This window comes from Spermophilus citellus, assembly GCF_964194105.1.
Source record: "Spermophilus citellus genome assembly, chromosome: 10".
NCBI classification, from domain to species: Eukaryota; Metazoa; Chordata; class Mammalia; order Rodentia; family Sciuridae; genus Spermophilus; species Spermophilus citellus.
In genome coordinates this window covers 120,310,085-120,337,852 of record NC_138197.1, presented here as the reverse complement: position 1 = coordinate 120,337,852, position 27,768 = coordinate 120,310,085, and the positions used below count along the sequence as shown (strand labels likewise).

General features: G+C 55.2%; 1 protein-coding gene across 2 annotated transcripts in view; it reads right to left on the bottom strand.

The window, feature by feature from the left end:
- Window positions 1-27,768, bottom strand: part of CHST11 (carbohydrate sulfotransferase 11) — a 218,089-nt gene that overhangs the window by 102,538 nt on the left and 87,783 nt on the right. For both annotated transcript variants that reach the window (XM_081310756.1, XM_081310757.1), the window contains exon 2: window positions 1,847-1,932. In XM_081310756.1, coding sequence (XP_081166882.1) covers window positions 1,847-1,932 — 86 coding nt within the window. The remainder of the gene's footprint in view (window positions 1-1,846; window positions 1,933-27,768) is intronic.

Genomic DNA, 27,768 nt, shown 5'->3' with positions numbered 1-27,768 from the left:
CCGTATTATAGATCAGGGAAGGCATCTCAGAGGGGCTCCTCCCTGCAGATAGTCACCTGCCCGTGGTCACTCCATGGGGGAATGAGGACACCAGGCTCTGAACCCAGTCTGACCGTGAGCACTTGTAATACCGAAGCCACCCTTGTGACCTCACCGATGACAGGCCATGCCGCCTCTGACACGTCAGAACAATCGAATTCTCCCAACTTCCCAGAGAGATGATCAGGTGGGAACAATCTGCAGGGGTCCCCTGTGGCTGCAGGTCACACAACGAGTGAGAGGGGAGCCGAAGCCCAGACGTCCACTCTTTCAACCACAGATATCGGGGCACCTGCCCTCAGCCAGACCCCGTGTTAGGGGGTCTGTGTGGGGGGCCCAGGACACGGACATGGACCTCCCACTCAGAGGGGACTCCACCAGAAACAGTCTGCCCGGGACATCCTGTGTCCCCCGTCACCACCAGATGTCCACCAAAAGACAGGAGACCCCAGGAGCAGCCAAAGCCTGGTCCCCTCTTCCAGGAGACAGCAGTGTCGATGGGCTGGGATGCCGGCCAGTCATGGTCAGGTCATGGGCCACCAAAGGAAAGGGCAAGATCACATCCCCCGCGGGGTCACCCGAACCCAGCAGAGAGGCTCTGGCAGGACTGGGTTTGTGGTCGGCGGGTTCATCTGGCCGAGTTGCACCCAGAGCCCCGAGGTGGGGTGGCAGGGCCCGGGCCAGCCGGATCAGGCCACCAAGCTGCTCAGACACGGAGCCCACGCGCTCAGAAGGGAGTGGAGGAGGGAGGCCGGAGACATGGGGACGAGACACTTCCTGGCCTCATGCCCTTGAGTCCAGCATCCTGGAAGGCCGAGCCACACCCCGTCCCTTCCCCCAGCTCTTCAACCTCAGCCAGGGTTGTCCCTGTCCCCAGGTAAGGATTAACGCTCCTCCAGAGGGCCAGCCAGGGATTTCCACATCAGGACCCCACACCACGGGCCATCGCCATGGTGACCGGCCACCCCAACTCCACTCCTCTCTCCCCCAGCCACACGACTCTTTGATGGGAGCTTTTTGTTGTTGTTGTTCTTTTTTGTTTTTATTTTGCTCCAAAAGCAGCTCATTTCATAACCGACCCCAGAGGCCACGTTTGCTGCCTCATTCAATGAACGCGTCAGACTGACGGGACCCTCTTTAGCAGGAGGTCCCCACACACAAGGGACGTGGGAGAGAGGGCCTGCCCACCCCGAGCCTGGGGGAGGCTCCTCAAGCCCTCAGTGCGGGGCTACCCCTGCGCACCCTGAAGGTCTGAGAGCAGAGCCCCCCCCCCCCTAGGCCAGCACCCCGGGGCCTCTGTTCATTGTCAACATTTCTTACCAGGTTCCCAAGTGTCCCGCAGGTTGAGCGTCCCCTCTTCAAATGCCTGGGGCCAGAGCATTTCAGATTGGGGATTTTTTCAGATTTTGGAACACCTTGCATAGACCTCACAGGTAACCTGGGGCTGGGACTCAATTCTAAACACGACCTTCATTTGCACTTCAAATGCTCCTCAGACCCAGAGCCTGAAGGGACAATCTTTCCAATGCACCTGCATTGTGACCAGGAGGTCGGGAGTAGAATATTCCCATTTGTGGCACCATGGCCATGTTGGGCTCTCAAAGTTTTCAACTGCAGAGCACTTTGGATGTCAGACATTCAGATGAGGGTGCTCAACCTGTGCTGGGGACCCGGACCACTGCAGGGCAAGGGAGGGCGGTTTCAAGTCTCCCCAGTCCATCCTTTGGCAGTTTTTCTGTCCCACTTCCCCCACCCCAAACCGCCACATGCTGACCGTCAGGAGAGCACAGAGGCACCCCAGGCTTACCTGGATCGGGTTGTAGAGCTCCTGCAGGGGACTCCGTGACCCCTTTCGACAGCAGATGTCCACACCAAAGGGATTCCTCCGCATGACTGAGGAGAGAAAGCGAAGCTGGTCAGGAAGCTGGTCAGGAAGGAGGCAGAGGGCTGACCGAGCAGAAGGCATCCAGGAGCAGGGAGAGACTGGGGTGCAGGCAGCTCCGAGCAAGGAGAGCTCCTCATGCTGTCCCTGGACCCCAAAAAAGAAAAGGGACGCGGCTGCCGTGTCCCAGGCAGAGGGTCTCCTGGCCAAGTCGGCGGGCAGAAGCGGTTTGCTTGGAAATAACCAGAGCTGTGCAGAGCCCTCTGCGACAGGCGGGGCCGCAAGGTGGCCCCAGCATCACCCAAACATGCACGCAACAGGCGCACAACCCTTCGGTGACAGTGACGTCACCAGGCAGTAGGCACTCTTAGCTCTGTCAAGACCTCCCATGGCCTGACGCTGACCTGGACATCATCGTGCAGCCTAAGGCCACTCACAACTCTGTGGACGGTCCCCCTGTGGATGGTCCCTCCGCACTCGGTGACCTGGACCTCTCGCGCCTGGTGTCTGGAAATGCCCCATGATTCTCCTCCCACCCCCAGCGCGGCCCGGAGGCCTGGCCTTTCCTAAGCCTCTTGTTATGATGTTATGTTTTCTTTAAAATATCAACTCAAGGCAGAGAGAGGGAGGGAGGGAGTTTGGTCCTGGATGGGCAGAGACGACTCAGGGGGTCAAAGGGAGGAACGAAGAGAACTCGAAACCCACCAGCATCCAGGCCACCCAGACAGGGTTTTTAAACAGAAATGGATTCTTGCTCACAGACACCCTGGCTCTGTGCCGTCCCTCACCAGGGCCTAACGCATAGACAGGCCTGATCATTAATTGTGGCAGAGGAGGAAAGGAGAGGGGGAAAGAAGGAAAGATGGGCCGGGCACAATGGTGCACGCCCATGATCCCAACAGCTCTGGAGGCTGAGGCAGGAGGATCACAAGTTCAAAGCTTCAGCAATGGTGAGATGCTAAGCAACTCAGTGAGACCCTGTCTCTAAATAAAATACAAAATAGGGCTGGGGAAGTGGCTCATGGTCTAGTGCCCCTGAGTTCAATCCCTGGTACCCCCCCAAAAAAACAGGAACAGGGAAGTTGAGGGGGGAATATTGAATAAGTGCTTTCTTCCAAAATAGGAGGCAACTTTCTAATGCAATCAAATAATAGGGGCCAGAGTGGAACAAGGAAAATAGTCCCTTTCCTAAGCCTAAAGGATTCACCCGCTATACAGTGACAGCAGAGTACACAGTGGGACATCCCCTCGTTCCTTGGAACAGTCTGGACTTGAATCCTGGCTCTACCATATATTGGCTGTTTAACGTTGAGCAAATTGCCTAGCCTCTCTGTGCCTCAGTTTCTATGGGGAATGGCCAGGGCCGAGCGCCAATCAAAGTGAGTTTGTTTATTTTTTAATATTTATTTTGGTTTTAGGTGGACACAATATTTTATTTTTACGTGCTGCTGAGAATCGAACCCAGTGCCTCACACATGCCAGGCCAGTGCGCTACCACTTGAGCCACATCCCCAGCCCTTAAGTGCATTTATGGCTGTGCATGGTGGCGTATGCCTGTAATCCCAGCCACTGAGGAGGCTAAGGCAGGAGGATCCAGAGTTTGAGGCCAGCCTCACCGACACAGCAAGACCCTGTCTCAAAATAAAAAATGAAATGGGCTGAGGATGTGGCTCAGTGGTAAAGTGCCTCTGGGTTCAATCCCCAGTACCAAAAAAATAAAATAAAATAAAAATTTAAGGACAGTAGCATCTGAATTTCAGGTACTTTTCACATGTCAGGAAATATCATTCTTTTGATTTATTTCAACTGCTTAACAAACACCGGCAGGGGGCTGCATTTGGCCCCCAGGCCCCAGTGCACCAACCCCTGCCCTGCAGAACCACCCCAAGTATTCCGGGGTCACAGCTCCACACACGCCCTGCCTGGCCGGCAGCCTTCCCAGGATCCGCAGGCAAATGTCAATACATAAAAGCCGCTGGAACGTGACCAGGCTGACCAGGGGAACACTGGCTCTTTGTTCCTCCACGGCTGCCCCAAGAAGAGGCAGGGGAAAGTCTACCTTGTGTTTTTCTTCATTTATGACTTCATTTTTCATTTCCACCAAAGAGGAGGTAAGCTGTTAAACGCACGCCAGTCACCCTTGGTGCACAACGACACAGCAACACTTCGGAGGAGAAAAAACAGCCATAAAACTTGTAAAATTATGCCCACGCCATGCAAGATTAAGTTCTCCCTGTGGCGACAGACTGGCTCATCGGGGCCCCGGGCTGCGGGACGGCCACCGTGAAACCCTACCGTGGAATCCATTAAAAGTCTGCTTTTTATGGAAGGCAGTATTATTTAATTGGTTTATTTTTCTAATGCAAAGGCCTTTAAAATGCTTTGACCGTGTGGGGCCTGCGACTCGGGGCCTCCGCCTGCAGCCCTGCCTGTGACTCCATGGGGCGCCTGTGAGCTGGCTTTGGCACCCCAGGTCTCAGAAGCCGGAGGGGCCCTGAGTGCTGTTTATTAGGATGATAACAATCCTGCTGTCGACAGAGTGGGGTGCTCTGGGCACCTGGGAAGAGGAGTCCTCCCAGGGCACAGGGAGGATTTCACAGTTAGGTGACGTCACGGATCTCCTCCCTGAGCCTCTGTGCACTTCAGGCCCCTGAGTAAGGTCAAGGCCTCGTCTGCCCAAAGCCACGTGTACCTGGTGGACGCAGCCCAACCTGTGAGCTCAGCGTGGCTGGGGGTGTGGCTCAGTGGTGACGCACCCCTGGGTTCAATCCCTGGTACCCCAAAAATAATCCCTGTACCTCTGCAGCATACATGTGAAATTTTTTGCTATTTTCCATCCTTGGTGGGTAGGGTCCCTGGTTGTGGCCTACAGAACTTGCTGGAGTCTGAGATTTTACGCTGTGTGTGACTTAGGACAAGGAGCATCAGGGCAGATCCAGAGGCCGACCAGCAGGCGGTGGCCGTCAACGTAGAGAGCACTCGAGTTCGGCTCATTGACCCTCACAAAGGTTCTACGGGGCGGGTGCCACTGATGTCTCCTTTTTACTGTCCCCTCTTTACTGAGGGGCGGGCTGGGGCACGGCAGGGTTAGCTCAGTCACCCAGGGTCAGGCACCACGCTGGACCACAAGTGAGGGCCATGGAAACGTCTCCACGGTTCCCTCCTGGCCTGAGGCCTGCTGGCTGGCCACGTCTAGAACAGGTGGTCCCCTAGGCAACCTGGGGCTGCAGGACGCATGGGCAGGACAGGCAGGACGGGATGGCCAGACCACGGATGGCCACGGTGGCAAAATCATTCACTTAATAGATGTTCATCGAGAGCCTGCGAGAGGCTGGGCTGGGGATGCAGGCCGTCCCCATGTCACTCAGCTTGCCTGGTACCCAGCAGGTCCTCCAGAGGCCCCCGAATGTTCCAGGCCCTCAGCACCCGTCAGGGCACCGTGCGGGACGGTCGTGCTAGACGTGGAGGGAGCTGCTGGGAGTTATTTTTCCCCCTTTGAAAGTGTAAGGCCTGATGACCAAAGGAAACGAGTCCCTGAGGACAACTGATGGTCACCACTGGGTGACCTCCTGCCGTCCACCCACCCCAGGGTTTTATTGAGCTCCGACAGTCCTCTTCACAGAAGGAGAGGCCCAGGAACCTCACTGTTCCCGTGCTCAGCGTGGCTTCTGGGACCCAAGGACCCCCACGTCTTCCCAAAGCTAAAGTGTGACCCCAGCTGCGGGTTTGTGGCACCAGGATGAAGAGGGCAGCGTCTCCGGGTGAAGCTCTGTCCCCGCCTCCACCCGCGCAGGGTGCGGGAGCCAGCTCGGGGCAGAGGAATCTGCCGTCCAGGTCTCGGTGGCTCCTGTGGCCCGGTCAGCACTGCTGGCACCAGGGAGGGCGGCTGGGCTGTTAGTTCGGGTCAGACGTAGAATGGAAGTCCTGGGAGCCCGGCAGAACCCGCCTCCATGCACGTCGCAAAACCAAGTCATCAGAATCCAAGGGACGAGGACACAGCCCAAACCCCGCAATTCACAGGAACCTCAGAAAGTGACATGATTATCTCAAATCCCCTGTGTAGTCGGCTGCAGAGCCAGGGCTGGAAGTCAGGTCTTAGAAAATACAGTAAGAGTTCATAATAATCACGGCGGCCAGGTGTTAGGATTACCACGTGTCCCGTACAGGCACAGGGCTGAGCCCTTTCCTCACATGGCTTCAGTTAATCCTCATAAAAACCCTTCAAGTTAGATAATAGTAATAACAGCATCTAATCCCATCTTACAGTTGAGGAAACTGAAGCCCAGAGAGGTTCTGTAATTTGCTTGAGATCACACAGCCAGCAAATGGAAGGGCAAGGAGCACATTCCAATCCTGGTCTCTTTCTAAAGGCAGGGAAAGAGGGCTTCGCACTCATATCGCCACCATCTGTGTGCTGCCAGTTCATTCAGCCTTCAGAGTGAAGCACTTATGTACTAAATTACCAAGTCCAGTGGGGCTCCGTCCTCCCTCCGGCAAGACCACCCTAACATCCAGCTGACCTGGGACCGTTCCAAAGCCCCTGACCTGCTCACAGCCTGACGTGGTTCCTCACCAGTTCCAGGCTCCCCGAGCGCAAAGCAGCTCTCTCCCCAGTGCCCGACTCACACTCGCGCCCAGCACAGTGCATCCGGCCAGACGGGACAGGTCTGATCCACCCTCAGCATCCGGCCCCGGGGCACCCACAGCACCCCCCAGGAGGACAGTACGTCACAGCTGACCCCCCTCCCCCAGGTCATTGTGCTGAAAGCAGAACAACCAACTGACCTGGTTCCCAAGGGACTGAGACCCTGGGAGCTCGGGACCTGTGGTCCAGACCAGGCCTGGGTTCACCCACGGGACAGCCTTGAGGGCCACCTTCCTGTCTCCCACGCTCAGCTCCAGGACATCCACAGTAACAATGCCGAGGGCCTCGTGACGCGTGGCAACGGAACCAGCGTGGGAAACAGCCTGGCTCTGGCCCTGAAAAACCATCCGTGGGACAGGTCACAGGACTGGACCCGCCCCGGCTCTGCCACGGAGCCAGCAGCCTCGCTAGGAACGAGATCTTGTGGGGACAGACTGAGCGTCCCTGAGGCCAGACCCTAAATCTGGAACTCTGGGAGTGTCACAGTACTCAGAGGAAGTTTCAGGTTTGGGATTTGGGGATTAGGAGGCATCAGCTAATGAAGTCTAGGCAAACATTCCCGATGCAGACCCTCTGCAATCCGGAACACTTCCAAAGGCCCCAAGCATTAGTGCTACCCAATCAGTGTCCCCTCAACTGTAGAGCAGAACAGCGAGGTGCCAGGCATTGGGTGTTGTGAGTAATCTCGCGATGATTTAATGGGGACAGGGGATGTGGGGGTTCTATGCAAATACTGTAATATTTTATATTATATGAAGGACCTGAGAGCCCGTGGATTCTGGTATCTACAGGGCAGGGGGGTCCTGGCACCAATTCCCTACTCTAATACTACAAAAATGGGAATTCCTGGTCCCCCAAATCTCAGACAGCTGGAGGTCTAGGCCTGGGCCACAGGGCGGCTCTTAGAACAAAGCCTTGTCTTAGGGACCAGCTCTGGCCTGAAGCCTTCCCGGGAGAGGGTGGGGCCGGGAGCCCCAGCCTCCACCCCTGCTCAGTTTGTTCTGCATCCAGTGCTGCCCTTTGGGGACACCCCCCCATTCCACTCTTTTAAATCAAAGACGGGGAGACTCAGGACAGAGGAAAAAGCCACAGCAAGACCCAAACTACATCTGAGCCGGGCGTGGTGGGGCACACTAGTAATCCTAGCAGCTCAGGAGGCCAAGACAGGAGGATGGCGAGTTCAAAGCCAGCCTCAGCAAAAGTGAGGTGCTAAGCAATTCAGTGAGACCCTGTCTCTATATAAAATACGAACTAGGGCTGGGGATGTGGCTCAGTGGTCGAGTGCCCCTGAGTTCAATCCCCGGTACCAAAAATAAATAAATAAAGTACATCTGTAGCTAGTCCATTCAAAACTTGTAAAAACCTGTATCGCCATGAGATTTCATTTTATTTCAAACAATCTTTGGCAGATTGAATCCAAACTCATTTCTGGAGCCTGAGAGGTTCTGGACTGGCCACATCTGGCTGCTTCTCGTTTTCAGAGGAGAAAACCGGCTCAGAGAGGGGACAGAAGGGCCAGAGGTCCCACAGCTGTACTGCAGGGCCAGCCGAGGCTGGCACACCCCCTGCAGTGCCAAGCCCCACAGGGCCCACAGCTGCCCTCTCATCACACCTGCTGCCTGACTGAGTGCTTTACGCACAGTAGGTACATAGCACATATGTTTCAATTGACTGAAACTAAAACTAGAGGCCAAGCAACCCCAAAGTTACCACAGACACTGACTGTACCAACAGGGACCAGGCCAAAGCCCCTCCTCGCAGCAGAACAAAGAGGAGCGAGCAAGCTCTGTCCTCACACGACTTCTCCTGGTGCAGTGCGCCCTCGGGATGGTTCAATTCGCCTCCTTAGCCAAAGTCGTGAAAATCAACCAAAGCAAGCAGCAAAATTAATATGCTGTGCTCCTCCTGGGCTCTGAGGTGCCTTAAATGAGCTCTCTGTGCACCCCACAAACACTGACACTTACCCCCTCAGCTCCTTGGGGCTCCTTAACCCCCTTGCAAGCAGGTGGTCTCGTGCCCATTTTAAAGACGAGGAAACTGAGGCTCAGAGGAGCCGAAGAATTTACCCAATGACACGGCTACAATGTGGCAGAACCGAGATCCAAACCCGGCACCTACAATGAGATGTGTCACCAATTACAGATGTCAGCAGCTGGAAGAGATGTGCACAAAGGCCGTCCCAGAAGCCAGGGCCTTCGGGTGCTCTACAAAACATTCAGCATGCCTGTGTTTGTAGGTGACTTCTCAGGAGCCCCAGAACATTATCTAACTTCACCATCTGATTCTCATTGCTCTCTGCACGCAGAGCCTCCCACAGGGACAACCCAGAGCGCTTCAAAACCACCGCCAGATCCCATCCAACACATTAGAGACCTACAAACAAATTCAATAAAGAAAACTGAGGGTCAGCCGGGTGGTGCACACCTGTGATACTAGTGACTTGGGAGGCCGAGGCTGGAGGATCGCAAGTTTGAGGCCAGCCCCTGCGACTTAGCAAGACTCTCAGTAACTTAGTGAAACCCTATCTCAAAATAAAAAAACTTAAATGCTGGGGTTTAGCACCGTGATTGAGTGCCCTTGGGTTCACTCTCCATGAAAAAAAAAAAAAAAAATCTCAGGGATTTGGCCTTGATTTGGCTGGGGAGTAACCTGAACCCTATCACAGCCAGGTCCTGGCCCTCTCCCCTACGACTGTAAGCTCCTTGAGGCAGGAAGCCCCTCCTGTGGGAGGTGGTTGCAGAACCAAAGTGAATTGAACTTTTGGTGAATAAAGGTCAAGGGTGTGAAACCAAGAATTTGGTGGATGCTCTCGGTATAACTCGGGAAGGGAAGAGACTCGGCTTCACCTACAGGCCACGAGGCTTCCGGACACCGAAGCCTCCCTGGGGGCTCCACTACGCAGCCTGGAAGAATATTCGGTGCCCATTAAAACACTACCTGCCAAGACAATGGCCCCCGACGGATTCACCAACACCAGCGGCCATGTGATCCACCCGTTGTTTCTTTTAGAGGATTTTGGTCATCTGCAGAGCAGGGAGCCGTGCTTAATTCCAGAGGCACAAGGTCCCTGCCCCAGCTCAAACCATTTGTCCACCTGGCAGGTGAGTGTAGAATGAGCCAATCCACATCAAGAAGGGCCTCTTAGGGACCATCTGGTCATGTGACTTTCACACAAAAAGAGGTTCTGGATGGCTCTATGGGGCTGAGGGAAAGTGGCTTCAGAGCTGGTTGACTGCACAGATGAAGAGCAGGGGGCAGATCCTAGGTGCTGATTGTGCGCTCCCGCTTCCTGCGCTGAGACCCCGTGGCGCTTTGGTGGGTGGGCAGTCATGAGGGCATGGCCTTCCTGGCCGGGATCAGTGCCTGTGTGAGGGACCCTAGAGAGCCCCTTGCCCCTTCTCCCGGGGAGGGCACAGCGAGAAGGCATCGCCTACGAACCGACAGCCTCTTGATCCAGCAGCACCTTGAGGTGGACCTCACAAACTTCAAACTGTGAGAAAACACTTCTGTTGCTGAGAAGTCACCTGGTCTGTAGCATTTTGTTACAGCAGCTGGAACGGACAGATACCAAGCTCAAAAATGATCCTCCAGGCCAGAGGGTTCAGCCTGCAACCCACTGGGAGAAATGGGAGCAGGCAGAGGGGAGAGAGGAAGGGGAGGGGGCAGGGCGGGGAGAGGGGGCCCATCCAGCCGCCCGAGCCCCAGGTCCAGGGGAGAGGACTTGACTTGTCAAGGTCACATGGCTGCTTGCCACAGAACTGCGGCTAGAGCGAGGGGCTCCTGAGGCCTGCCTTCCCCCTGCACACACGCAGCCGTGGCTCTGAGCCGGTGCCTAGTCTCACCATGTGTGACGAGCTGATATTTTTATTCTCTTCTTTTTTTAACACGAGTCACGATTCATGAAATCAATTTCACAACAACCAACAGACCATGATGGGTGGTGGCAGAGCCCTGGCGTGGGTCTCCTGAAAGACGTCAGGGGTGAGGGTCGGGCTGAGGAGGTTGTGTAGGACTTGAACTTGAGGAAGACTGACCAGCAGGACTCGTGGCTCCCAGGCCGAAGACTTCCTCCCACAGGCCCGTCCCCGCAGCATGGGCCATGGTGTCCCCAAGGCTGTGCCCACCCACCCCAGGAGCCTGCTGGCTCCTCCTGCCCATCTGCTAATGCCCCTGTCAGCTCGTCTCCCGTCACCAGCCAAGGACAAGCCACCGCCTCTCCTTTTTCTGTGATCGGAGACCTCCTCACTGGTCAGCACTGGTGTCCCTGCTCCCAACTCGACCTCCCAACACAGTCCCCACCAGCGGTCAGAATCCTCTAAGAATGTGAATCACATCGCGATGTCCTCCCTGGCCCCAAAGACCTGCCACGACCTAGAACAAGATCCCAAGTCCCATGTGTGGCCTAGGGAGCCGCATAGGACCGTGGCCTTCCCCGGCCACGCAGCCTCTCGCTCAGAGCCAGAGCCTCGGCCTCAGGACCTTGGCCTCAGGACCTTGCTCCACCAGCCTGGGACACCTCACCCGGTCGCTCTTTTCTTCCTTCTGGTCTCTGGACATCTGGCCAGGGCCCCAGAAAAGCTGCCCAGGACACACGTCCCCACTCTTTTCCTCCCTCTCCGCCTCGCTCTGCCCTTCTGCCCTGCACTCACCACCTGTTCCCCTATTTGAAATGCTCCCCTGGCCGCTGCTTGGTGGGTCCCTTGAGACTAAATGCTCCCGGAGGAGGGGGCACAGTCTCACCTCCCAGGTGTCCTTGGTACCCGAGAGGCCCTAGAGCGAGGCCTTGGTGACCGAGTGCACGCAAGACAGCTCCTTTCCAAGACGGGAAACTGGACGCGTTTTGAAGCATGGTCACCTCGACCCCTGTCCCCTAATCTTTCCTGAGAAGAGCAGACCTAAGGACTTACAAGAGGACACCCCCGCCCGTCTGAGCACCTCCAGAGGGGCCTGGGGGGCTGCAGGCATCTCTGGGTCCCGAGGGGCTCCACCTCAGGAAGGTCTGAAGAACGGGGCAGCCGGACCGGGGACCAGTGCCCAGCAGGCACGCAGGGCATCCGCAGGGGCAGAGAAGCTGGGGTCAGCGGGGGCCAGGCCTGGCTGCAGGGGCCCTCGGGTCCCGTGGGCCTGGCTGTCGGGCCACGCCAGCTAGGCCCAGGCGCCTCCCTTCTTCAGGTTCACCCCCAATTACTGCGAAAACATGTTAGAGGGAGACCAGACATGGCACCTGTGACCGCGTGTGAAGCGGGGCCTGGGCCTGAGGCACTCACGGCGGAGAATGGACTGGGGTTTGCTTTATTATGGCAAAAAAAAAAAAAAAGAAAGAAAGAAAAGAAAAGAAAACCACAAGCTAAAATACTGCATCCTAACTACGTCTTAGGCATGCAGCTCAGTGGTGTGTGGTGCATTCAGGGTGCTGTGCGAGATCTCGGCGGCCCACTCCAGTACGTCCCCAACGTCCCGTACTGAGGCCCTGTCCCCACCACTGTCCTTCCTGCTCCTTGCTGTGATGCTGCTGCTCCCCTTCCTTCCTCTGCACCATGTAAGTGGAATCCCGCAGGATCTGTCCCCTGATTGTTTCCCTTTGCACAACGTCGTCGAGGTTCCTGACGTGGCAGGACGTGGCAGACTCCGCTCTCCTCGGGGCTGGAGCAGGGCATTGTGTTCAGGTTGCACGTGGCCCCTCGTCCTCCCGTCAACAGACCCTGGCTGCTCCCGCCCTTCCCTGCTATGAATGTGTGCGTGCAAATGTCTGTTCAATCTCTGCTGGGGTTTTCCTGAGACCCGGGGCATGACCCTGAAGTGGGGCTCAGAGGCTGGCAGTCGAGGTGGTCAGCTGGTGGCCTTGGACCAGAGCTGTAGGGACAGTGGCTCTCTTGAACAGAACCTCAGGACGGAGCCTCGGGGTCTGATGCCCTGGAGGGGACCTGTCGGCTGTCTCAGCTGATCCTAGCGCTGGAGGCCTGGGGAGGAGGCGAGGAAGGGGATGAAGAAAGGCAGCCCAGAGGCTGTGAAGGATGGGTCGGGGGCTGCAGGAGCTGCCTTCAGACAGAGGAGAACATCAGGCCACCGAAGCTGCGACCGTGAAATGCGTGGAGAAGGTGACCCCAGAATCGTGGGAGATGCCAAAATTCTTACCTTAAAACCCCAGGATGGCACCGGGGTGCAGAGAACGGCCCAGCACGGGGGAGCCCCGAGTTCCCTCCCAGCACCACCAGCCCCAAAAAGAAGGAGAAAGGAATAAAGAAGAAAACCAGGATGATTTCAAATTAAGTGGAGAAAATGTACAAAACAGACAAATCTATAGACACAGAAAGTGGACTGGCGGCCACCCAAGGCCAGGGCCAGGAATGGGAGCGACAGGACACAGACAAGGGGCTCTTTCTAGGGGATGGAAATGTTCTAAAATTAGGCTGCGGTGATATTTGTACAACTCTGTAAATACCCCCACTTCCTAGAGGGCTAACTCTTAAAATGGGTGAATTTCATACAAGAAATAAAGTCTCAATGCAGCTATTTTTAAAAAATAATTACAGAAGTGTTTTCAGAATCAAATCCATAATGTGAACATTTCTGAGATTTTGGCCAGTGGAGTGCAAGAACGACGTGGCAATGCCGACATGAAAGAGTAAACCGGACAAACTGTTCCACGTGAGATCGTCAGTTGAAATCTTCTATATTTGTATATAATTCTGTAACATTAAGAAACTTGAGATCCATCATCTTCACAAGTTGGAAGTATTAGATTTATATTATTTAGATACTTGTCAGGCAGCTGAAGTAATCAAAAAGGACTTTAAATCATTATTATTATTATTATTATTATTACTAAACTGGGAATTGAACTCAGGGGTACTTAACCACTGAGCCACATCCCTAGCCCATTTTTATATTTTTTTTTAGAGACAGGGTCTCAGTGAGTTGTTTAGGGCCTCATTAAGTTGCTGAGGCTGGCTTTGAACTCACAGTCCTCCTGCCTCAGCCTCCTGGGTCAGTGGGATTACAGGTGTGCGCCATTGCACCCAGCAAATACATTAAATTTCAAATGCCATTTGAGTTATCCAAAGGTAGTTAAGTTGGTTAAAAGCTAAATATGAACCCAAGGCCACCCTAATGTAACCGGTGAAATCAATTGGGTTTATAAACAGAAATTAAGATCTGAAATTTAAAGGTAGGGTCTGAGATTTGGGACTTTAATTCTTTTTAGATTTGTCCACAACTGTCACCCTCAAAGGTGTGAACAACCTCCACTGATAGAGTATTAAGAGGACTTGGGACCCGCTCCAAGCTCCAGCACAGATTTCCTCCTTCAAAACCTCTGCATGGGTAGAAGGATTTTATTCTCAAGAAACTTCAGATCTTGTGGAGAAACAGTTCGAGAAGCTGAAATTGGCGGTTCACGTAGGGCAGCCCTTATAAATTACATTTTATGCTCACTTTGATAAAACAAGAGAGCAGCGCGATAGAGATCCCATTAATTACATTTTATACCTTAAATGAGCAACGATGAGTGTGGCCCAGCCTCCACCCGCCCCCTCCCTCCCTGCAGTTTCCTTGCAGGGCTTATAAATTTCTTTTGCAGATAAGCAGAAGACGATGTGCCAAAAGACTTTCTTCCCGGCGCCAGGGGCCCCAAGTCTGACTTCCCAACTTGGATGCACCGATGTCTGCCTCTGAGGTCCCCCACACTTACAGACCTGGAGCACCACCTCCACAGGTCACCTCTCCTGAAGCTTCTGGAACATGCAGGGCAACAACTCCAGGCCTCCCCCTCTGGAGCACACAGGGCCACTCAGCTCTGCCCACAATGGAGCCCCTGGCTCAGCTCAGCTGTGCTGGGCAGCCCTGCCTCGCCCACTCAGGCAGGCTGCTCAGGGGTCCAGCCCCTCATGGCCACCAGGCTCTTTGGAGGTCAAGGAGATTGTCACCCATCCTTTGTGTCTCTCAAGGCTATCTGGGGAAACCCTGAGCTTCCCTAGGTTTTGCTTTCTGCCTCTCTGTAGAAGGTGGGAAGGGGCCCTGGAGGAGACCAGGGTGTACTGGGTTGAAGAGTGTCCACTGCCCCACCTTCCAGAACTGTGTATGGGAGGACAAATGGGAGGGGTTGTAAGCCACCCGGTTTATGGAGGTTTGTTACAGCAGCCGTAGGTAACTAATACAGACAGGTTCACATCAATTTTGGCCTCAGTTACCTCATCTCTAAGATGCCTACCTAGTGGGGCTGTGGCGAAGACCTAGTTAACCCTGGTGGCCCAAGGTAAGTGCACAGTAAGACATCACTAGTGACCACTCCTGATGGCCACTATGTTGCTTTTCTAATTCTTCCCCAACAGAGCACCTCAAAATTGTCTTCTGACCCAACCCCAAATCTCTCTGATGTGTACCTATGTAGACATATTCATCTGTGGGTACTAAAGTATTTCACAAATCAAAGAGAAGTTCTTGAACTGTTCGTGGTCAGCAGGGGCTGGTGACGTGCTATGGCAGGCGAAGCATTTGGCTTTGCTCACCTGAGAACGCAGTAACTCAGGATGCTGAGAGGGGCTGCAGGCCCGAGTCTCTCTTTTCTCCCACAGCAAGAGAGAGAGAGTCTTTCTCTTTAGCTAGAGAGTCTTCCCACAAGGAAAGACACCCACAGCCACACCAAGATGAGCCTTCCAAGGCGGGCGCTCACCGACCCAAGCCCACATTTCCATTTCCATATGTCTAGGGGAGTGGGAGGGGGGAGCTCTCTCTGTGTTTGTTCATTTGTATTATTTTCTTCTGACTTGTCTGTGGCACAAGATGCTGACAGAGAGAACACTGATTTTAAAAAACATGCTCACGTGCACTACGTCACGGAGACAGGAAGATGTTTACACCCTCCAGATCCAGTCACCTCCCTCCTGGGGAAATTACACCCAGGGACGGTTCAACAGAAAGGGGAAAAAAAGTTACATCGCAAAGATGTTGACCAGAGCCTTTCCCTCCTGAGGGGCACACACTGGAAACACTCCAAGGTGCCCAAGGTAATCGGAGTTCACTTAGGTACATGGTACGTTGAATTAAAAAAAATAAAACACTACTGACATTAAATATCATTATGTAAAGACACGGAAATGGGGTTTAAGGCCACAGAATTCCAGAGATAAAGATGGGGGCTGCGTCTGCACAGACACACACGTGCAGAAGAGCAGAGAGCAACAAGCACCCTCCGTGGAGTCTGCGTTTCCCTCGGCGTCGTACATCACTTAAACAGGGTGACTTCAACCAGCCACTGGATCCAAGTCGACTCCGAGCGCTCCAGATGCCGCTGCAAACCAGGCACGTGCTGAACAGACAGCTGGACTCTCCCCAAAGAAAACTGAAAGCTGTCTGCAGCCACGGGTGTGGGTTTTCTCCCCACGGAATTGTGTATGTGTGTGTGTGTGTGTGTGTGTGTGTGTGTGTGTGTGCGCGCGCACATGCAGGTGCCAGGATGGCTCCAGGGCCTCATGCGTGCTAAGCAGGTGCTCATCCACTGAGCTGCCCCCAACCCCAAGAGATCTGATGCTCAGTGAGCCCATCTCTTCGTGTCTCAGGGAGGTCTCGGAGATGCTCGGGGTCACCTGAGTTGCTGCCTTCAAGAAGTGCTGAAAGGGGGAGAGACATGAAAGTGGGTGACAGAGGATAGCCAAAAATGGATGGGGGGAGGACAGGACGGGGGCCGAGGACGCACCCACAGCTGTGGGGGAAGCTTCGAATCTTCTTCTCCTTGAAATGTGGCCAGGGGACAGGCCCCTGCAGCTGCACCCTGTCACACACGCCCACGCTCCCTCTCTCCCTTCCCTTCCTGGGATCTGAGCTGCAAAGCGGAGCCCGCGCCACAGTCCCCTGAAGCCAGCTTAGGAAGGGAACGAACCCAGCCAAAGATCCAAAGCTGCTCTCGTGAGCTCCCCCAGGGAAACGTGCACCGTTTTTCCCCTTAAAATAAAATAGCATCGTGACAAAAGAGACAGTCTCATCTTTCCCTAGAAGGTAAGAAAACCTTGCCACAGCATTGTTGCTATGAAGAGCAGGACGCCGTGACCTCTTGGTGTGCAGCACTCGCACAGACAGACGGTGCTTGGGCATCAAATCCCGCCCCCCAGTCGGCCAGGCAGGGTCTGTGTGTGCAGCCAGATTCAGACAACAGGGGGTTTGCAAATGGGTGGGGCCCAAGAGGAGGCAAGAGCCCCGTGTGTCTGTACCTGTGGGAAGTGCCAGAATTCTCTCTTAGATCCTGGCCCGGCCACTCTCCAGCAAGAACTCTTCTGCAAACTTCTTAACCCCTCGGTGTCCCAGTTTTGTCACCAGTAAGACGGGAATCATGAGAGAACTTGCCTGATCGGGTTGCTAAGGGGGTGACAGGAGATCAAAGTGCTGAACCCGCTGGCTGCCAGGCTCTCGGGGACACAGACTATTTTCATGTCTTAACTCCTCTGAAACCAGGATGCAACTCAGGCTCGAAGCATTTCATAGACTTGATGAGACCATCGATGGTGGTGACGACGGTGACCAAGGTACAGGGCGTCCCTGGCTTCCTTCCCAGACTCCTCTACCTCCCTCCATCCGTCTTCTTGTCTCAAAGCCCCAACTCCTGGATACACTGTGTTCATTCTCGCCCACCCACTCCTTCTCCCTGTTTTAATAAAGTTTAACGCTTTATTTTCCAAGCCGAGACAAGTGTCCTCAAGTCCAAGGGTCAAGGTGCCACAGCATCCAAGTGCCCCAGGCCCTCTGAGGGTGAACCAAAGATGGGGCTCACTCAGTACAGGCAGCCAGATCTGGAGCACCAGGCCCTCTGGGGCAGCGTGTGTGCAAGCCGTTCACCACAACATCCCTTCCCTGATGTCATGAGCCACAGGGAATCTCTGTCACCCAATCAAGGGAGGGGTCTTAGCAGTATCAGGAAAGATCCTCCAGCACAAACCACTCTTCCAAATAATTGCCCAGCCCTGCGGGAGCCAAACCACCCCCCCACACACACAGTGCTCCTTTAAGTCAAGTTTCTAGTATCTCTAATGTTTGCTCGATCAAATAATCACCAGCTTGCTCAAAACTTGAAAAACTACATCAACGCCAAATAGGGACAGGATTTTTCTCAATTCTCAGCTGTTCTGTCATAAAATATCGTCAAGTAGTTTGACAGAGTTATACCTGAATCATATGCAAACAGAATTATATATAGTAGACAAAAAGATCATTTCAACAAATACCGTTATCTCGTCTAAGTTTGTTTCTGTGGCTACACCTGAATGCCACCACAGACTGGGTGATATACCCATCAAAAGCAGAGTTGACTTATTCGGCTCAAGGTTCTAGAGGCTGGATGTCCAGGAGCATGGTGACAGCAGGGTGTGGCTTCTGGCCAGAGCCTTCTTGCTGCATCGTAAGATGGCGGAAGGTGGCGCACAGAGAGCTGGTGCAGGCATGCTAGCTCAAGTCTCACCTCCGCTTCTGACGAAGCCACTAATGCCGTCACGGGGCCCACCCTCACCACGTCATCTAACCCTAATCACTTCCCCAAAGGCCTCACCTCCAAATGCCGTTAACCTAGGAGTCTGGGCAAAACCATGACACATCGCCATGGCCTCCAGACGACCTACCACCTGACCAGGTTTGAGGCTTTTCCTCCAGGGGAGCTAAAGGAGGTAGCACCCTTGGGAGCAGGATCAAGGTCCCTTAGAGTGAGGACGCAGGACTCATCCACTTGTCAGAGGGTCTGCCCAGAAGGGGATGCTGTGGGAGGAAGTCTCCTGACCAAGGTCAAGGTCAAGGGTCCCAGTGAGGACGTCAACAGAGAACAGGAGGGACAGGGGAACACCAGGGAAGGTTAAAAGGCACCCGAACTTTCGCCTTTCATTTCCAATTTTTGCTTCCTTTCCACACAGAGTACAGGGGGAAAAACTCTTAAGTTATTTGTTCAAGTAGGTTAAGCAAAGACAGCTACAAGAAACAGGAAAATCCCCCTGGCTTCCAACTGGCTCCTGAGGACTGGGTACCACTGACCAAGTCTAGAAGCCAGCTGTCACCAGTGCCAGGGAAGAACCGCGGCCCCTAAGCTCCCAGGAAGCCCTTGTTGAGGCGCAGAGGCCAAGGCTCGGTACATCTTGCTCTCTGTGTCTGATTCACCAAGTGTTCACTTACCCCTTCCTTGATTTATCCACAATCCACAGATCTACACTGCATGAGGACTTAAATACCAACTGAAAATAAGCCCCTGAGTCCCAGGGTATTTGGAAACAGGAAGGTTAAGATCTCATCTCAGTGACTCAAAGGAGGCTCTCTTGTCTGTTTGAGGAGCAGCCTGGAGTACAGTCAGGGTTCTGCGTGGCAGAAGAGTGGAAGAAACTTGATGTCATCAAGCTCAGAAGCCAATCTTGAGTGTCAGTTTGCTTCATATTCTGGCTTTGGCCTGGAATCTTCTTTCTTGTTAACAGAAACTGCGAAAGATATTTTACCCCTCAAATCTACAACGTGGGGGAAATATCCCGGATGATTTCTGGCTTCAGTGCCTGATGAGATAACTGAAGGGACTCGGGAGCAAAAGGGAACGATTTTATTAAAAGTTCGGGCCTTTTTCTTCAAATCCACAGGAATAAAAGGGACCGGTCACTCCGGGGGGGGTCTCATATGATCCCCGTGTGTGGTCTGCGTTATCAATGACGGTGCCACGTTCCTGGGGGGGGGGGACAGTGAGATGTGAGATCCAGACGAGCCAGGAGCAGCAGGTGACCCGGGACAGCTCCTCTGTCCGCCTGGCCCTACTGGACGGGGTCCTCAAACACCTGGCCTCACCTTCAATGACCTCAGAGATGTCCAAGTGCCCGGGAAGCTCTGGGGCCCCGGGCAGCTGGGAGAATCAGACAGCAGGCATACGTAGGTAGGGCTAGGAGCCTGGGCACCAGCCCAGGGGGACACCTGGCAGGGACCCTGGTCGGGATGGGCTCAATCTCTGGAATCTTCATTTGAGATAGAAACGTCGAGACAGCTCGATGCTGAGGCAGGCAAGGTAAAGGGACCACCTGTCACAGCGCTGGCCCAGTCCGATGTGCCCCCACCCCCTCTCACTGCCACACACCAGGAAGAGCAGAAACCCAAGGTCAGAGAGGTCAAGCGATGTACCAAGGTCACAGGACGGATCACTGGCATCTCTGCTCTATCACTGCCAAAATGGAGGCTGGGGGACATAGAGTGACCTGTCCAGGGACAAGAGCTCAGCGAAGGAGCAGGAGGAGCAGAGACAAGGCCCAGTGGGACACAAGCCTGGTCTCATTTGGTCTACACAGCAGTTGCCTCTTGTATGGGTGGGTGGGGGTGGTGGTTGTGCATTACAAAACCTCCACTGAGCATCCACAGTGCCGTGGGAGGAGGAGGAAGGGGAGGAGCAGACACAGCCCTGCTGGGCTCAAAGGGCAGGCTGTGCCTCACCCCTTCTAGATCTCGCTCTCATTCTTTGAGGGTAACAAGGAGACTGCAATACGTAATGAAGCCCCTGCACAGGAACCTGGGTGCTTCCTCATTACCACCTCGTTGTGCCAGAGATGGCCTCCAATTCCTCTCTGTATCTCCTACTTTGAGTAGAGTCAGGCACAACATAGACCCTCAATTAACACCACGTAGTGAATCCTTCATCCAGCTCTGCAGGGGAGGCAACTGCACAGCCCAGGAGCCTGGAGCCCTCCTGGACTTCACCCGGGAGAGAGAGGGTCCTGCGCTCACACAGGCTCCATCTGCAGTAACCAGACAGCTTTTCAGTGCCCTCTCCAGCGATGGGATTCCAGAGAGCTCTGCCGAGCTCATTCCCTGTCCTTCATCCCAGCGGTTTCCCTGAGTAAGTAACAACAGCGACTTCGAATCAGCTGGCACTTGGGAATTCAGCTGAGGACTCCACTTCCCACCCTGCTGGGAGACAGAGCAAGCAAAGCACCCAGGACTCCGCTCAGAGCCAAGGCAGGGGCTCCCCTCCGTGTAACAGGAAGACAGGGACCCAGCAGGGACCCCAGACTGGAAAGGTCTCTCAGGCAACGACAAGAAAAATGGAGAAGTCACGAAACGCATCAAGGAAATCTGGAAGGAACCCTGGCTCAGGAAAAGCTGTCCCTGGGCTTATTGTACGACAGGCTATCGGCCGATCGCAGAGACGGGAAGGTCTCACGTCCTGGAATGTGGAGGGGAGCCGAAAGCCAGTGATCGGCCACGTGTGACCTGGGGTGAGGCCCCACCTGTCCTGTCGGGACGCCACGTGCTTATCTGTGAATGAGACAGATGGTCTGCCTGCGATCCCTGCGAGTCCAGGGCTCCAACTCTCCACTGGCTGCTCTAACGTCTGCCCTCGGTCGCCAGGAAGCTCACCGACACTGGCTGGCAATGCTCCGCCGCCAACAGGCCAGCTTTTGTGCACCCCCCACGCCCCCGGGCACCTGGAAACCACAGCCACACACCCACACACACCCCGCGTGGTAGCTCCCGACCTCACAGAATCAGCAGGGTGGCACGCAGAACAAGGCCGTCTGTGGATCTCTAGTGGACACACGGTTTGGAAGAAAAAAAACCCAACTCTTCTTAAACATAAAAAGGCCCATTTGTTTGGGTCTCCCCCAAGTCGGTCTTGACCGTGACCCAGCACGCGCGGGAGAGAACGGACCCATCCACAGAGACCTCCTCTCCGCTGTCCAGGAGAGCCAGGGGAGCGGGGAGGTTGCCCTTGGCACCTGCCAGACAATGAACTAACTCATCTGCTTCCCCCAGAAACAGATATGGGGCTTTAAACCTCTGCTCACGGCGCTTCCTCCACCTGCACAGACCGAGGCTAGGTTGAGAATGCAGGTGCCTGCTTAGTGCATCACTTACCTTGTCACCCATCAATCCCACCCTTCCACTGTCATCTGAAAGCAGGTATTAAGTGCCTAATGTATGCACAGCCCCGCTTTTCTAGAGTGTTCCAAAAGTAGAGTGTTCTTCCACACTGGGGTGCGCATACCTAAAGGTGATCAATGCCCAAGAGCTGCACCCCTAAAAATGGCTAAAATGGTCCATTTTATGTTATGTAAATCTTATCATGATTTTTTTAAGTATAAAAGAGGGGTCCCTGGATACACCCAATCCCACCGATGCAAAGTTGCACTCGGGCAGTGAGATAGTCAGTCCCAGCACTGCCCCAGAGCTTCGGGCACATTGATAATGACCCTCCCCTGGACCAAGATAACCAGGTTTTTGTTATTGTTGGAACATCACATCCTGAACCTCAGAGTGACCCTCAGCCATCTGGCCCCTCTAGCTGAGGCCTAGACCCGTGGTCCCCAACCTGATGCCCCTCGGGCTGGCTTGGGATGATGTCACTGCCGGTTCCCAGGCCCTGAGGTCAAGATGCTGATTCATCAGATGTACCCCGAGGTCAGGAGTCTGCCATTTAAGGTATCCCGAGGGGTGGGGGGTGGGGTGTTTTAAGGCACGGGGAGCTGTGGGCTGCACAGAGAGGGGAGGAGCCACGGTCCCCGAGTGGGCCTTGGACGTGGCCACAGGACGTGGCCGCAGGATGCTTCTGGTTCCCAGTCCTCGCTTTAGGTGGCCAGAGCCCTTTCCAACTTCAGGGAGGCCCTTGACCGAGTCCTGGACACACAGGCCTGTCGCTGTGGCTCGCGGCCTCCCCTGGCCCAGCAGGCCATGGAGGGCACCAGGACGGCCCGACTCTGGGTCCCCTCTCCTCCAGCTCTGCCTCTGCAAGGTGGCCTGGGGACCCTGCCTGGCTGCCCTGGGGCCGCACACCAGGGACTCCAGCCCTCGTCCCCACCACAGGACCTGTTCGAGCTTCTCCTCTCCGGGCCTCAACCTCCCCATCTTCAAAGTGGGAAAGAAACCTGCGCGTAGGACCCTGAGCTCCGGCGAGGGCCCAGGGACCCTTGCGAGTCCAGCACCAGAGCACACAGTAGGGACCTCTAAGGTGCTGCCACCCACTGCCACACCTGTCAGTGGCCGCGTGTGCACAGATCCCAGCACGGCAGTCCCCACAGTCACTGAAGACCAGACGTGCGCAGGACATCGTCCACCTGTGGTCGTGAATCACGGCCTTCGCCTTCCAGAGACGAGAAGGGGTTTCAGAGAGGCCGGCGCTGAGCTTCTCCACCTCCCAGGCAGGAGGCCGAGGGGTGCCTCCTAGATGACCCGGATGCTGCAGGACGGGAGGGCAGGCGACCCGCTGGCCAGGGAGCGGCCACGAGCAGCCTCCACGCAGCCTCTCCTGCCGAGGGGAGCCGTGGGCTCAGACTCCGACCCACAGAGGCCTCCCGCCAGCCCAGAACACGCCAGGGGTTTCTGTCCCTCCATAGTCCAGCTGGTGCCCCTTCCTGGTGTGTGTCTGCCTTTCCAGCTGCCTCAGCCAAGTCCCGAGACCCCACCTGCTGCACCTCACCCCCACCTGCCCCCCTCCACAGGCTAGGACCCCCTCCTGCCCACTGCAGGGACCCCGCCTGGCCCGCAGCTGACACTACCATGCTTCCCGTTTAAGGGGCACACAAACCCGGCCATCCTGGGTCCTCTCGGTGTAGGCCTGGGGTCCTGGAGCACTTCTCATAGCTCCTCTGTAAGTAACGGGGCTGGGGATAAATCTGGCACTGTTTTGACAAAAGGTGAGACACAGCACAGGGGTTAGGGGCCGGGAAGTTCTCTACCTCTGGAGGAGGGGCTGAGGTGGCAGAAGGGACTTCCCCCGGGCGCCCTGCCATCTGAGCGGTGTCGGGTGCTGGTTTCTGTGCGCTCTGCTACATTGCTAAACCCACACAGAAGCAGGTGACCGTCCCGATGGCTGCAGCCTGCGGAACCCACCGCCCCAGGTGGTCTCCCACAGGAAGCTGTCTCTTCCTACTGTGTGATCCTCAGCAAGCCACGACCCCTCCCTGATCCAACCATCTGAATGGAGACTGAATGTGAGCACTTGATACGCGGCACACAGTATCAAGGATCATTTCATAAACACTAATAATAAAATTATTTGTCTTCTGAAACATGGCTCCTGGGCTCACCACCTGATCATGCCCACTCACCTACCTTCTCTGCCACCCCCTCTAGGACAAGGTTCCAGAGGTCATAGGAGGACAAAACAGCACGACACAGATTCAGCAAGGGCCCAGCACTGCCACCTGAGCACCCAGTGAGTGGCAATGACTTATCGATGGATCAACTGACTGATGGATGCCGGGGGTTGGACCCAGGGCCTCCTGCACACGAGGATGTGCTCTGCCACCGAGCTGCCCGAAGCCCGACACCAGCCATGACTCAGGTCCACAATCTCGCCATCCCTCCTAGATTCATGAGTCACCCGAAGGCAGGAACTGCGCAGTCACTTCTGTACCCCTAACGCCACAGGCCACCGCTGTCTCCTCCGCGGACGGGCTTGTGCTTGAGGTACCCACGCTTACCACCACCCAGCTCCACTTCTGATTCGGGAGAGGACACGTAGGTGGAACACAGAGAGGGCGTGTGGCTGGGGTTGGCTGCACAGCACCCCAAAGGCAGGAAGAGAACGTGCTGGGAGCAAGGAGGGCTGACAGATGGCCAAGTCCCCAGCAGCTCACCACCTCCTGGCGGGAGGGGGAGGCTGGTGAGGCATCGGGATGAGTCAACTTTGTCTTAGAACAACCAGAGGCCAGGCTGGGGAGGGGGGTGGGCAGAGGACAGAAGGGCCACCTGAGCCTGGCCCTCCGGACCCAGAGGGTGGGGAGGGCATGGGATTTAATCCAGCTCCTTCAGGGACCCCACATACTCACGGGCACCAGCACCCTGACACCAGCATTCACACACCAGCACTCGGACACCAGCACCCTGACACAAGCACCCTGAAACTAGCACTCAGATACAAGCACCCAGACACAAGCACCCTGAAGCCAGCACCCCGACATCAGCACCTGGACTCCAGCACCCTGACACCAGCACCCCCACACCAGCACTCGGACACCAGCACCCCGACACCAGCACTCGGACACCAACACCCCAACACCAGCACTCGGACACCAGCACCCCGACACCAGCACTCGGACACCAGCACCCCGACACCAGCACTCGGACACCAGCACCCAGACACCAGCACCCCCACACAGCACCCTGACACCATGTGGGAGACCACACGGGGCGGTGGGTTCCGCAGGCCGCAGCCTTTGGGACGGTCGCCTGCTTCTGTGTGAGTTTAGCAATGTAGCAGAGCGCACAGAAACCAGCACCCGACACCGCTCAGATGGCAGGGCGCCCGGGGGAAGTCCCTTCTGCCACCTCAGCCCCTCCTCCAAAGGTAGAGTGAGGTGGGAGGAGACCCGGGAGGCTACACCGCCTGCCGACCCACCTGCCGACCCGGGAAGGCAAAGCCCGGGCTGGGGGCTCCACAGCCCGCCCCACCTGCACCCTTCACCTCAACGCCATGACCTGTCCTCAGCAGCCCCGAGCTGGGGCAGGTGGATGGTGGGTGCAACCCAGGAAACCTGGAGGCATCCCATAACATGGACCCCAAACTCCTCGCTCAGAACCCTCCTCTGTTACGCTCTCATCCTGGGAAATGAGATCCAGGGTCCCCACGTCCCGGAGCGCCTTAGGGAGTCTCAGGGGAGCCGGATGTCCTCTGAGCCCCTCCTCTGTTCTGAGAAGGAGAGAGAGGACCTCAGAGGCACAGGCCGCTCCTCTTAGCAAACTCAATGGGTCGCTCTGGCTGGGAGTCTTTTTTTTTTCCTTCTTTTTTCTTTTGGTATCAGGGATTGAGCCCAGGGGTGCTTCCCACTGAGCCACACCCCAGCCCTTTTTGTTTATAGGGTATTGTTAAGTTGCTGACAGCCTCCCTAAATTGCTGAGGCTGGCTTTGAACTCCTCAGCCTCAGCCTCCGGAGCTGCTGGGATGACAAGTGTGCGCCACCTGCCCGGCTGCTGAGTTTTTTTTGTTTGTTTGTTTGTTTTGTTTTGTTTTGTTTTGTTCTTAATTTAAATGCAGAGTATAAGATGTTAGAAAAAAAAAAAAACGCACGTCTCGTAAACTGAGCTCTAGCAATTAATGCAGAAGGTCCAGGAGGGCTTTCTATACCTAGTTTCTTCCACCAAATTAACAGAAGAGAAGTCTGTCTAAATTTGTTTTATGACACAGTCTTCCCTCCCAGCTCGGTGGCATCCTGGATCTGTGCCCCGGGGCCCATGCCTCAGTTTCCTCACCTGTAAAATGGAGGTGACAATAATAATGCTTCCCTCTCTCTGAAGAGCACCTGGGACAGCCAGGTGGTTATTCACTGACTGAATACACGTAGCCACACCCCCAAGGTAGCTCTGCGTACTTTAAAGACCTCCAAGAGTAGGTTTCAACTTTTACTTTAGAAGGACAGAGGCAGCATAAAATGGTTAAGAGCACAGACCATAAGACCACATTGTCTGGGACTGGATCCCAGCTCTTTTTCACTGTGTGACTTTGGGCAAGTTGCTTAACGTCTCTGAGCTTTCGTTTCCTTCTCTATAAAATGGAGATGGTACTGCCTTCATGCTTAAGTGGGTCAATAAAAGTAAACAACATAGTTAATAATAGCAAAGTGCGACCTTTTGCTGCTGTCACTGGATTTCTAGGTCCCACTAACAGCTTCCATTGTCATGGCTCACTGCCCAGTCTCCTGAGTCCCCCATCCTGTGGCCCAGGGTCAAGGGAGCACAGAGGGGACTACTGCAAGGACAGGAGGAGGGAGGCCACCCACGGTGCACAGCTGCCTGCCAGAGGAGAGTGACCCGCCCAGCAGGAGGCAGGAGTGGCAGCCCTGCCCCGCAGCATGGCCATGGCTCCCAGCCAACCCTAACTCCCAGCTGGAAAGGCAACAGGTACCCGGTCCTTCTCCACGGTCACTGCCCTGGGAAGCCACAAACACAGCGACAAGTTTCACCCCTTCCTTAGGCCACTCAAGCAGCTATAACAAAATGCCTTAGGATGGGTGATTTATAAACAACAGGAGTCGCTCACAGTCCAGGGTGCCTGGGACTCTGTGTCTAGTGACAGCCTGCTCCTCACAGATGGCACCGCCTCTATTCTCACGTGGAGAAAAGGCAGCTGGCTCCCTCAGGCCTCTTATAAGGGTAGCAGACCAGGACCTCATCCCTTCCCCAGGATGCCACCTCTCAATGCCATCACATGGCAGGAGGGATTCCGACACAGGAATGCAGGGGTGGGGGGCCGGCACCAGCATCCAGGCCCCAGGAGCCCCTGAGCCTTCCACTCCACTCCCAGAGCGCACCAGGCCCCGTGGGTCCGACCCGCTCCACAGAGTCTCGGGAGCCCAGGTGAGAAGATGGGGGTCTTGGCAGCAGGGGAAGCAGGAGAGGCGCCCTGCAGGGGGGAGCTGTGCCTTAAAGAACAGGAAATGGGGGAGGGCTGGGGGAGGGGACAATGACACAAGCCCCTCCACCCAGGAACACCTTTCTCTACCAAAACCCGTGAATTATTTAAACCCATCTCTCTCTGCCCTCCAAGGAAAGGTGCGTGTCCTGCCAGCTCTGACTGAATCCGGAAGGTCCTCGCAGCTGCCCCTTGTCGCCTGTCCTGGCCTGTCCCTCTTCCTCGGTCTCAGACTCATTTTGCCTGTTCCAGGTGATCTGGCCCTGCTGACCCCTGCAGCCCAACTTCCCAAAGATCCTTGGCCTCAGTGGCTGTATGTCACCAGTCATAGTGGATTCCATTCTTTAGAGACATCAGCAAGATCTGCAAATCCATCCCCATGGACAAGCTCAGATTAACCTTCTGGGGGAGGGGAAGGTGGGAAACTTCAAATACATAGGAACTCATGAAATCTCCCCCTCCATCAGGAGAAACCCACAACACTCGTTGCCCAGGCTTTACGTGTCCTTGCGTGTGGATGGACACGGGTATGGGAGTATACAGATGGACCCACCCAACAAGATCTGGGCGAGCTACACGCTTGAGGTTCTGGGTCTCAATTTCTGTAAATGCAGAAAATAAACCTTTTCACTTTGGGGAAAGGATCTGAAGATCCCATTTGGTTCACCATGGAGATCCACGAGTGCTGGGATCCATTGGTGATGTCTGCTGTGGTCACAGGAGGGGAAAGGGGAGGTGGGCGTCTGCTGGTTCCTGGATCAGCTCAAAGGACCTACTGATAGTCTGGGAGCCTGAGTAATGGGCGGGCAACTCAGGATGCTGAAGGCCTACGGGGTGTTCGGACGTCCTGGGGACCAGGTG